The following is a 12,931-nucleotide window of genomic DNA, read 5'->3' as shown; positions in this document are numbered from 1 at the left end:
CAAATAAAGGAATTGAAGCAGACAATGTGGCGGATGAATGAGGAGTACAGTTGGAGACGGAGAAGGGATATTTTACGCAGCGAGATGTCCCGTTACCGTCAGACAGACAGACAGACAGTCAGTCAGTCAGTCAGTCAGTCAGTCAGTCAGTCAGTCAGTCAGTCAGTCAGTCTGTCTGTCTGTCTGTCTGTCTGTCTGTCTGTCTGTCTGTAAACATGGAGGGCTGTCACTGTGTGCAGGGATCCAAGTGCTGGAGACTTTCTTCATCTTGTTTAAATGTAAATACTGCAAAATTAAACACATGCTTAAGCATGATCTATAAACTGTATAGCTAACATGTGCAGGCATGTGCAGAGTAGCATACTCATTTAATATGATGATCGGATAGCCTAATCTATAAGAGTACAGATTGTAAACTAATTAAGGATCATTTTGCGCCATCTCCATGTGCCTCGGCCATGTGCCCGCAAAAGAACAGTCAGTTTGTGGCACGTGTGCGCACGCGTGCACACGCACGCACGAACGCACGCACGCACGCACGCATAGTTAGTCCATTCACAGCGACTCTACCAGGGTTATTTAATCCATTAATAAAATGTGCCCAGCGATTTATAAACACGGAGCACTTTTACCGACGGACCGGATGTTGCTGTAGCAGCTAAATGTAGCCAAAACACTCTAAACACGATTCTATCGCGAGTCGCGACTAGCGACTGGACAGCGGGGGCCCGTCTAACACATAATCTTTTCTTAGAATTAGACGGAATGATTTAGATCGCGAGTTAACGTTTTAAGATTGTCGTTGGCTAAACAGGGGGGGAAGATTTTTGATGACGTCTCACTGTTGCGCAATAAAGAGGATTGCGCAACAAGCGCTCCTAGGCTGTAGAGCGATGCGACCGGTTTTGAGATCATTAATCTCTGTCGTTTTTATCAATCTCCGTCTCAAGCACCAGACCATACTAAGTACCAGGACGGAGATCTCCGCCATGGGCCCCCAACCTGTTAATAATGAGCTGCTCTGCCTCTCTGACAACTAGCAGCTCAGCTACACAGCTCTGCGCAGCCTGCCTCGGCTGCCTGCCTGCTTGTTGCACCGACTGCTTTAGTGCTGGTTGCACCGACTGCTTTAGTGCTGGTTGCACCGACTGCTTTAGTACTGGTTGCACCGACTGCTTTAGTGCTGGTTGCACCGACTGCTTTAGTGCTGGTTGCACCGACTGCTTTAGTGCTGGTTGCACCGACTGCTTTAGTGCTGGTTGCACCGACTGCTTTAGTACTGGTTGCACCGACTGCTTTCTGGTTGCACCGACTGCTTTAGTGCTTATTGGAGCAGAGTGGATTCAGAGGCGGGGCTACTTGGCCAGTAGAAAACAGCAACATGCATGTGTCTCAGACTCTCAACCTCTCTTTCAAACTTCACGTCCATTGCGTAAATCTCACGTTAATTAAATTAACGCCGTTAAAAGGAATTTGTGTTGACGCACGTTAACTTTTGTTAACTTTGACAGCCTTAGAAAAAATAAAATAAAAACATATTTTTAACGAAGATGGATGGACACAGTCCAAGTCGACTCACTTGACAGTCTCCAGTCCAGCAGAGAGCAGCGTCTGCTCAGCATCTCCTCCTGGGTGGTTACGGCTGAGGTCCACATGCTTCAGATGGGAGGAGGGGTTGAGGGCTACAGCTGAAGCCAGAGAAGAACAGCCTTTCTCTGTGATCGCACAGCCTGACAACCTGCAGAGATATCCACACTAACAAACTGCTGTTGATGCTCCAGTACAGAGAAAACTCTATTTACCTCAGAGTCTGCAGTACAGATCCACACAGAATAAAACTCTATTTACCTCAGAGTCTGCAGTACAGATCCACACAGAATAAAACTCTATTTACCTCAGAGACTGCAGTACAGATCCACACAGAATAATTTACCTCAGAGTCTGCAGGTGACAATGTGGACTCTTCACTCCGGCACATAGAAGCTCAATTCCAGAGTCCTGCAGGTTGTTCAAAGTCAGGTCTAATTCTCTCAAATGGGAAGGATTGGAGGCGAGAGCCGAGGCCAGAACTTCACAGCTTCTCTCCGACAACCAGCAGTTCTTCAGACTAAATGAAGAATAAAACCAGATGAGGAGGGGGAGAGAGACAGAGAGAGAGAGATTTTAAGACGAATAAAATACATATTCCTGCCATACAATTTCCGTTGGCTCATGCAGCATAAGTTTTCTACATAAAACCTTCTCTCCCACTGGGTTTTTAGATATGGATCCAAAGTTCATGTTTAGAACGTTTTGTGCATTTTGATCAAACTGTCGGGGGCTGACCAGCCTGCACGGGGGCAGTTACGCCCCTGATACCAATTAAGAATTAACATTGATATAAATATCATTCAAAACTAGGGGATGACACTCTGACAGAACACATTCAACCACTCATAGTGTCATCAGAGGTGTTTAGTGTTTTAATCCATTCTGACCTGAGATCAGATTCTAAAAATGTCTTCTATATCCTGACAGTTTTCTGAAAAAGCTATGTTTCTATGTCAGTGGTTCGATTTTTCAAAACTAGCAGACCTACAAGTGCATAGCGTGCCACTATGAGTGCGCGCTATGAGCTTGTAGATCTGCTATTTTACAATAGTTAAAGCATAACATAATGCTAACACCAAAAGGGGTTCCCGCCCAAAATGGGTTAAATTTAGTATCTCAGCATAAAGACTACATACATTAGTCACTGTATCTTATCAATATTAAGGTCAGTGTGAGTTACCATGATATCAAACCTTATCCACACTTCAAATAAAGTACCACCTCCAGAATAACTGCATTATAATCACTTACTATAACAGAATGTAACCAAATAAATGAATCTGACCTGAGAATCTCCAGACAACAGTTTGGGCTCTTCAGTGCAGCACAGATGAGATCCACTCCGGAATCCTTCAAGACGTTTCCACTCAAGTCCAGTTCCCTCAAATGGGACGGATTGGAGCTGAGAGCTGAAGCCACAACTTCAACGTGTTCCTCATCGAGGGCACAGCCAGCAAGTCTGTAATTACAGATTGAATGTAAAATCAGAGATGATCAAAACAGAACAGACCACGTTCACTGTCAAAGAGGTTCCCTGTGGAGCTGTCTGAAATGTGTGTGTTTGGATACTTTGCTGGCTAATATATAAGAAAATAAGAGGCATATTGCATTTATATGTGCTCATACCTTTCCACTGTTTATTTGATTGGAATACAAACATTAAATAATGAAAATAACAACTCGCTGCTGTTGCTCCACTCCGACAGTGAAGTGAAGAAATGTTCTGTCAACAGATGAACAGCCTGTACGACCGCATGACATTTGTTAAATATTTTGGTTTGCTTAACAAAGTCCTCTGTGAACGCTAAGCAGACCTAATGCAACAATGCAAACATTTGGTCCTTGATCCAGACCTTGTAAGCAAACGTTAGGAGTGAAAGGCACCTAAAAGATCTTCAATCTAGTTCTTCAGACATTAGCAGGATGTCAATAAGAACAGAGAAGTGGAAGATAGATGGAAATCGTGGAACTTGCATTTAAATGTATTAAGTAACGTGTAAACGTAATGACCAAGCTCATTGTTTAAAAGACCATCCTCTGTACACCCCTTCACTAATGGTACGGTCCATTTCTCATTTGGTATAGTCTGTTTTCATTGTAGAATAACTAATGAGGACACTGGTAAATAGTACACACACACACACACACACACACACACACACACACACACACACACACACACACACACACACACACAATGAATGAACCATTCATTCATAAATATGAAGTGAGTCTCACTGAACTGAAATAATGTTCTCATGTGTCACAATGACAATGTGTACATGTGTTTATTTTTATTTTGAATGAAAGCTGCTCAAACATGATTATATTCTTATGACTACTAACCTGGCCGTTTTGCAGTTCCTCACAGCTGGGACCAGTCTCTGTTGCCCCTCCTGTGATGTGTTGTATTTCTGCAGGTCCAACTCCTCCAGGACCTCCTCTGACATCTGCAGCATGGAGGCCAGAGCTGAACACTGGGGCACAGTGAGTTTCTTCCCTGAGCTGTTCTCTGACTCCAGGTACTGTTGGATCCCCCGACTGACTGACGGGTCCTTCATCTCCATCAGACAGTGGAAGATGTTGATACATCTGTCAGGAGAGGCATCATCGTCATCCATCTCCTTCAGGTTGTCGATGACTCTCTGGATCTCCTCTGGAGGGTTCTCTGTCTGACCCAGCAGACCTCCTAACAGACTCTGGTTGGACTGCAGTGAGAGACCATGAAGGAAGCGGACAAAGAGGTCCAGTTGTCCACTCTCACTCTTCAGGGTTTTCTTCATAACAGCCTTCAGGAAGTCAGACAGGGAACTGTCACCATCATCTTCCAGGAATGTCTTCAGGACCTCCGTGTTCTTCTGAGTGAAACAGTGGAACAGGTAGACTGCAGCCAGAAACTCCTGGATGCTCAGATGAACAAAGCAGTAGACGGTTTGTTTGAAGAACAAGCCGTCTTCTTTGAAGAAGGTTGTGCAAAAGCCAGAGATCAAGTCCTTGATCACATCAAGACCACACGCTTTCAGGTCTTTCTCATCGAAAATGATTCGTCCTTTGTCCAGTTGGTCAAACGCCAGCTTTCCCAGCTTCAGAAGAACGTCTCCTGCATCCTTTATGAGCTTCTTTTTGTCTTCATTGTTTAGTGAAGGATCCTTCATCTTCTCCCGCAGTGTCTCACCCATCAGGAAGTGGCAGAACAGCTCAACCAGGGTTTTGGGCAGCTCTGTGATCCCCGTGTTCTGCACAACGGTAGCAAGGATCCAACAGAAGACTGGGATTTCACACATGGTGTGGAGCATCTTTGATTTCTGGATGTGTGAGAAGATTGAGCTGGCCTGGTTCTCATCACTGATGATCTTCATGAAGAACTTCTGGAAGAAGTCCTTCTTCTGGTCATCTTCAATGAAGCCTCGTACTTCAGTCATCCTGTTAACAAACACCTTAGGAATCTGTTTGACTGCTGCAGGTCGTGAGGTTATCCAGATGCGAGCAGAGGGGAGCAGCTCTCCCTTGATGAGGTTTACAAGCAGATGTTCCACTGGGTACGAATCCATCACATTCATGAGGCCAAAATCTGTTTTGAAATCGAACTGGAAATTTTCTTCATCATATCCATCCATGACAATCATGACTTTGAAGGGGCTCTTGTTGTAGCTTACTGACTTCTGCAACACCTTGAAGATGTCATTAAGAACTTCTTCCTCAATGAATCTGGTTTCCTTGATGCAGTGGTGAATTAGCTGTGCCAAAGTAAATTTCTTTCCCTTGAGCAGATTTAACTGGCGGAACTTGAGCGGGAACACGAGGTGTGGACCTTGGCCAAAACGTTTCTTGGCCCAGTCAGACAGATACTTTAGTACGAGGAACGTTTTGCCAATTCCTGCACAGCCAGTGGTCAGTGCTGATCTTATGTCTCTTCCAGAAGGGTCTTCGTGAATTTCTTCAGGTTGGATTTGTGTTCCATGTCCTGGCTTCTTCATCTCCATCTGTCTGACCTCATGGTGGCTGTGGATTTCTGTGTCTTTGATGTCTAGATTGTGGAGCGGGATGAAGACCGTTTCAACCTCAACCTCAGACTCTGTGCCCAATTTGACAAAAGTACTGCAGCTACTGCTCATGTTGTCCTTAAGCTGGTCTTCATAGTAAGTAATGGGAAGCCCTGATGTTTCCACCAACGGACCTGAGAGAGAGAGAGAGAGAGAGAGAGAGAGAGTATGTGTACCTGTTACCAATAACAGTTGGAACAACAGATGTTCAGGAGGCGGAGGAACACACCTTGACCATCCTCCGCCCTCCACGCCGATCTACCTGAGCCTACTTATACCCGCCCCAGACAACCCAGCATCCTCTATGCTTTTCGTATCCCGCCACCATCCCCACCACAGGACCAGCAGCATCTCCACTCTCCTCCATCTCTCCTCACCTCCTCCCTTCCTCACAGTTCCCACGGGGGGACCACGCCTCCACATGTACTGCGGGCTGACCACCACACGACCCCCTCCCCAAAGACTCCAGGGTCGGCGACCCCCCCGGAACCCACGCCCCGCTCCCCCCACTCTCCTCCTCATCATGTCATTCATTCATTCAATAAAACCTTTAAACCTTCCACAATGGTGTGTGTAGTGCCTAAAGTCCTATACTTAATGTAGTGCCTAAAGTCCTATACTTAATGTAGTGCCTAAAGTCCTATACTTAATGTCACTACTGGTTGCCGACGAGCAGGTGGAAGCTCTTACATGTGCCAGTAGAAACTGATCTCCAAAACATGTCCGTTGAGTTTAACTTTGCTTTATTTTCCGCAGTCATTTTCCTATACAACATACAGATAGAATAATAAGAAAGAAACTGTAACAAAAACAGGGGACCAGCCCTCCTGAACACAGTAGAAAACTGTTAGCCTCTGCCGTCTGCCACTGGCAACACCTGTGCCTGATTAGCAGCCTGCTTAAATACCTGGGCTGGCCCAGACACTGACCAAGCTGCAGTGACACTCTCAATCAACAAAACATTAGGTCATAATGGCTCTTACAGTGTGTTCATTCCAACTAGTGAATAGAACATTTTCCACTCCAGTCATTGTGGACTAGTTAAGACAACTCACTGGACTCTGAGACCCTGCTGTCAACAATCAATCAATGTTTATGTGTCACTACCATAGACTGTAAAAAAAATATGGACAAAGCGATCTCCGGGTCTGATATGGACGTAAGATGAAGCCTCTCAGTCCTTGAATTGTAAATCGCCATCTTTCTAGATCCGTTTGGGCCCAGCTGGCCATTGGCTGGCCCAGACAACGAGGAGGGACTTCCCCCCTTCTTCTTCGTTGGTTTTTATTTTGACTCGAACGGGGGGTGGCTCCCGATCATAGACTGTAACAGTAGCCACGCCCCTCAGAACATACTCGACTTTATGGTCATTTTTTAAATAAATGGGACCATAAAGAAATATTATGACATGAGAAATGAGACTTTAATCTAGTGACTGGAAGCAGAAGGTATTCATGACCATGTTTATTAAGGTAATACAGTGAAGTTGGGTCCAAATACATGGACCTCTATGGAGATATGGGTTTTTTTGGGCCCAATGACAGCGCCACAACAGGCCATTATATGAACTTTCAGGAAGTCCCGATTTCCTTAGTGGCTTCACAAAATATCTGTCTGACTGCCTCCCTGGTCACTACTCACAAGATGGAGATGGATTGAGGGGTGCTTAGCTGGGGAGGAATCTGTAGAGAAAATCCTGATTGGCGACTGGAATACGGACATGCATCGTAAGGAAGTGCCTGTGTTTAAATCGTTTAGTCGGTTCTGTGATCTGCATGGTTTCAGCCAGCTAATTACCCAACCCACAAGAGTGTGTGATTCTACTCAAACTGTCATTGATCTCATTCTGACCTCGGACAAATCCAGAATCTCCAAGAAAGGGGTTATTGTATGTGGGCTCAGTGATCATTTTATGATTTTCTGTACCCGCAAAATACAGAAACTAAAATTTGACTGTCACAAAACAGTCATATCTAGGGACCTCAAAACCTACTCTAGTGAGGCCTTTAACCTAGAACTGGAGAAGAAGCATGGCTTGGCTTTAAAACCAAATTTACAACAGTACTAAACAACATGGCTCCTCTGAGAACCATCAGGGTCAAAACCCGCTCGGAGCCATGGATGAATTCGGACATACGGACTGCAATGAAAGCCAGAGACAACAAATGCTCTGAACTTCTTAAATGCAAGTCCAAGCTAGCCAAGCGCTTCGACAGTGATCTCAAAACCAAACTGTGCATCCTTAAAACCCAATGTAACAAGCTAAGAAACGGTGTAATTGCCATGACCAAATCAGCCAAAAGTAACTTTATCAATGATAAAGCCGAGGAAATCAAAAACAATCCTCGGGAGCTCTGGAAGCTACTAAACAACCAACTAGGCTGTGGTCAGAAACTTAAAACCAGGTTTACTAACATAAACATCAAATCAAATAACACCCTCATCACTGACAAGCTTGATGTAGCCAATACTAAACAACCAACTAGGCTGTGGTCAGAAACTTAAAACCACGTTTACTAACATAAACATCAAATCAAATAACACCCTCATCACTGACAAGCTTGATGTAGCCAATCACTTGAACATCTTCTTTACAAACATTGCAACAATGCTGGTTAACAAACTGCCCTCCCACTCTGGGCGTTTTTGGTGTAGAGCACATCAAAGGCTTCTACAAAAACCTAGGTGTTTGTAAAGATGATTTTAAAATGACAATGGTAACAACTGAGGAGGTACTTAAGAAACTGAGTGCCCTCCAACCCCACAAGGCCACTGGCCATGACAATATTCCCTCCAAATTTCTCAGAGACTCAGCCATTTCCATAGCTCCAGTCATCACCCACATAGTAAACCTCTCCATCAAACAAGGACAGGTCCCCAGAGATTTTAAACTGGCCAAAGTAACCCCCCCTGTACAAAAAAGGGAGTAAATTAGAACCCGGCAACTACCGCCCTATTTCTATTCTAAGCTCCATCTCGAAAGTGATGGAAAAAATAGTCTATGAACAGGTTGAAAAGTATCTTGCCACTAATACATTGTTGTACAAGTTCCAATCTGGTTTCAGAACATCCCACTCCACTGACACATGCCTTCTCTATTTGAGCGACCACATCAAACACGAGGTGGATGCTGGAAAATACTGCGGCATGGTCATGCTGGACCTCCAAAAGGCTTTTGACACCGTGAACCACTCCATACTGGTTAACAAGCTTAAAGCTATTGGTTTTGATCAGTGAGCTGGATGCAATCCTACCTGGAGGGGAGAGAACAGATGGTGGAAGTGAACGGAACAATGTCCCCCCCCCCCTCCCAGTGAGCTGTGGCGTCCCAAAAGGAAGCATACTAGGGCCTTTACTGTTCCTAATTGTGACGGCCCCCTGGGCCTTTAGTCTACTATGTGGGGTTACTATGTGTGGCTGTGCCTTTAACAGTTCCATTGCAGTGTTGGAGGGCGGAGCCAGAGATGATGAGTGGAAGGGGAGACACCTGGCCAGTGTCCTCCCCAAACACTATTTAAGACACCTGCTCTCACAGCACTTCAGATCTGCATTTCTCCACAGGCTGCAGGGGCGGCCGTAGGAGAGCACCCTTGTTCTTTCTTTTGTTTGTTAGTTTGGTTATAAGTTTTGGGCTGCATGTTTCCCTGCCAGTTTCAGTTGAAAGCTTCAATTCTTTAATTACTATTTCTATTATCAAGATAAAATACTTATTTTTGGATTGTCCTCCGGTGTCGTTTCCCCTTTTTCGTTATGGCCCCAGAGCCAGCCATAACACTAATATATGTAAACGACATGACTTCAGCTTGTGACTGCAACTTGTTCCTGTTCGCAGACGACTCAGCACTGCTGGTCTCGGACAGGAACAAACTGCAGGTTGAAAAGACCCTCAGCTCTGAACTCGGTAGAATCTGCACCTGGCTCGCTGATAACAAACTATCCTTACACCTGGGAAAAACTGAATCCATTCTCTTCGGATGAAATAGTAATCTCAAAAAGGCAGATGGCTTCTTGGTTAGAGTGGGTGACGATATTATCACACGGAAGGATAGAATTACCTACCTAGGTTCCATCCTGGAGGCCAATCTTTCCGGTGATAAGATGGCCACCAACGTAATCAAAAAAGTCAATCAAAGAACAAGATTCCTCTACAGGATCTCCTCACTGGTCGACAAAAACACCTTGAAGACCTTAACAGGAGCCCTTTCTTTGACTATGCATCCACCTCCTGGTACCACAGCACCTCAAAGGCCCTTAAAACAAGGCTCCAGACCTCCCAAAACAAACTGGTCAGGCTCCTACTTGGCCTCACCCCCCGAACCCACCTCACGCCTGCCCACTTTGACAGGCTGGGATGGCTTAGGGTCGACGACAGAGTACAGCATCTTGCAATGGGTCTGGTCCACAAGATTCGATACACCACCAAGATACCCATGTACCTGTCTAAATACTTCCTTAATGTAAACGAAGTCCACACCCACAACACCAGAGGGAGTGCAACAAACCATGTACAACCCAGATTCGGCACAAACAAGGGACTAAATTATTTTCGCTCCTATGCGACCAAAATGTGGAACGCCCTACCAACAGTCATTAAGACATGTGAATCCCTTGGCTCCTTCAAAACTGCTCTCAAAGGGCACCTACGGATGGCTGCAATTAGAAACTGGCCTCTGTAAAAGCTGAATTTTATCTGGATTGTACTATGTTTTTGTATGGACGTGGTGTTGGGTGCCTGCACATAATGCACACATGGCATCAACGCATGGTGTTGTGTGCAGGCGCCCTACACTCTGTCTTTCGTTTTCTTTTATCCCCCTGTTCCCCTCACTGTATATATATATTTTTCCCTTTTCGCTTCCTATATGATGAATTCCTGTTCTGTTCTTTAACTACATAGAAGTGTCTATTTGTTTGTCTCTAAATGTTTTGATGAATTGAACAATGTGGACCCTGTTGTAAACAAGTGTAAGGCTTAATTGGGTCGTCCACTCACAGTTAACAGTCTTTGTATTGAGTTTGTGCTTGAAATGTACTGTAATTCTGCAAACTGTTAATAAAGATTTCAATCAATCAAAAAAAGAAGAAGAGGACATTCCAAAAGTGCTTGGTTTAAATATTTTATATGTCTTTGTAAATCTAATTTCTTATTATGATCAACTTTCCCTCACAAACGTTACGCCTCCTGTCCCCTACTAATCTTATGTCGTCACATAGCTGTATAGACGTGTTGTCATTATTTGTCCCAGGACCCAACGGCAACGCTAACATCGAGGGGGACAAAACCTCCATAACTAAACACTGAGTCACCTCAATTGTTCTACCCACAGATAAGCACTCATGTCCGGCTTGTTCTACCCACAGATAAGCACTCATGTCCGGCTTGTTCTACCCACAGATAAGCACTCATGTTGGGCTTGTTCTACCCACAGATAAGCACTCATGTTGGGCTTGTTCTACCCACAGATAAGCACTCATGTTGGGCTTGTTCTACCCACAGATAAGCACTCATGTTGGGCTTTTTCTACCCACAGATAAGCACTCATGTTGGGCTTGTTCTACCCACAGATAAGCACTCATGTTGGGCTTGTTCTACCCACAGATAAGCACTCATGTTGGGCTTGTTCTACCCACAGATAAGCACTCATGTTGGGCTTGCTGCCTCACTGGCCTGGAGCCGAGTTAAGACTTGCGACTGCAGACCTAGTAGCCACCGACGCCATCTCAGTTTCACTATGAATATTGTAAAAACGGTTACAGTATAGGTAATACTAACAAACCATCACACCATCCTGGCTGCTCTTTGGGTTGTTCCTAAGTAGGGGTGGATGATAATGGGCTGGCGTATCGAGCTCCATCCCAGCTCCTAAGACTGGCCTTGATCCCCAGGTTGATCAGGCTTTTACTGTCCAGGCACCGAGGCTGAGGAAAGCAGTGCCGTCTTTACAGCTCTAATTGTAAATCTTGTTCTGATGTGTTGTTTGCCGTTTTTAAAAAGTTCCTAAAACTCTATTCAGAAAAGTGATATACAAATAAATTAATGATGTAATTATGATCACAATTTATCTATTTAACTTAACAGCACTCACCTGATGTTTCTGAAGTGTCCACAGCTCTCCTATAAGACAAATAGAATATATATATATATATATATATATATATATATATATATATATATATATATATATATATATATATATAATATATGAGACCCAATAATAGTAGACCTAAATAGTAGCATTTTATCTTCAGCATTAGTGAGGAGCAATTAATTGAAGATAGTTTGGAAATGCTGAAGTTGTCCTTTAACCACATGAAGAATACACATTTAAAAAAATAACAAAGATCCCCTCATACAATGTTAGCACCACAGTGAAGTTCTGGGTAAACATTCGTTAGAGTGTGCGTGGACCTCTTTGATAGAAAGATAATTCAATAATATAGATAATTCAATAATAGAAATAGAAATAGAAATTTCCGTTACACGTTTGTTAGAATGTGCACCTTTCACTTTAAAAACAAGAACAAACTATTGTGAATGAGAGTTACTTACAGCTCATCAAGGAGAGGCTTCTGATGTTCTTCTAGACCTTTGTAGAAAAGGTCTTTGGCTTTTCTGGTGTTCAGGGGTCCGTTCAGGAGTTCCCTCATCATCTCCTGAGTGGTGGACTTAGACCTCACATTATTGTAGCCTTCTCTGGTGATCACACCTTTCTGAAGGAGCAGATCCAGGATGGGATTGACCATGGTCACTTTCTGAATGAGCTTTGACCAGTGTTGCTCGACAAAATGTTTCTCTGAAGATGAGGGGAATGCAAATGGAGTTGTTGCTGAAACTCTGTTGCCAAGCACATTTAAACATGCTACTGTACGTTTTACAATGCTAATACTTCCCATCTCTGTGTTAATGGCATATATTAGCAAGTATTTGTATGCACCTGTCACCGTTTGAGACCGGGTGAAGCGGCTAAACGGTGTGAACTATTGGTAGTTTCAGCTCACCTTTAGCGACTCCTCCACTTGTTGACGTGGAACTTGACATTGTTGGGTCAGCGCCTGTAGCTTCATGTTGGTCTGATGTCACAGCTACTGTTGAGTTAGAAAAGACAACAGAATTGTATAAGAAACCTGCTGTTTAACAGTGTTGAATAGCTCTATATTGTGACAGTAATCATTGCTATAGAGTGTGTGTTTAGTAACAGGGTTAAATAGCTCTATATTGTGACAGTAATCATTTCTATAGTCTATAGAGTGTGTTTAGTAACAGTGTTAAATAGCTCTATATTGTGACAGTAATCATT

The 12,931-nt window shown here is 44.0% G+C and overlaps 1 protein-coding gene across 1 annotated transcript in view; it reads right to left on the bottom strand.

The window, feature by feature from the left end:
* Positions 1 to 12,377, bottom strand: part of LOC308333689 (uncharacterized protein) — a gene marked incomplete at its 5' end in the record, with an annotated part of 15,790 nt that extends 3,413 nt beyond the window's left edge. Inside the window, 8 exons of the mRNA XM_080790144.1 lie at positions 1,580 to 1,738; positions 1,934 to 2,107; positions 2,876 to 3,049; positions 3,937 to 4,060; positions 4,181 to 4,298; positions 4,329 to 5,767; positions 11,720 to 11,748; positions 12,184 to 12,377. Of these exons, the coding sequence (XP_080646270.1) occupies positions 1,580 to 1,738; positions 1,934 to 2,107; positions 2,876 to 3,049; positions 3,937 to 4,060; positions 4,181 to 4,298; positions 4,329 to 5,767; positions 11,720 to 11,748; positions 12,184 to 12,377 (2,411 nt within the window). The remainder of the gene's footprint in view (positions 1 to 1,579; positions 1,739 to 1,933; positions 2,108 to 2,875; positions 3,050 to 3,936; positions 4,061 to 4,180; positions 4,299 to 4,328; positions 5,768 to 11,719; positions 11,749 to 12,183) is intronic.
* Positions 12,378 to 12,931: the final 554 nt, after the last annotated feature.

This window comes from Protomyctophum bolini, assembly GCF_963924005.1.
Source record: "Protomyctophum bolini genome assembly, chromosome: 18".
Lineage (NCBI taxonomy): Eukaryota > Metazoa > Chordata > Actinopteri > Myctophiformes > Myctophidae > Protomyctophum > Protomyctophum bolini.
This window is presented reverse-complemented; position numbering and strand designations above follow the sequence as displayed.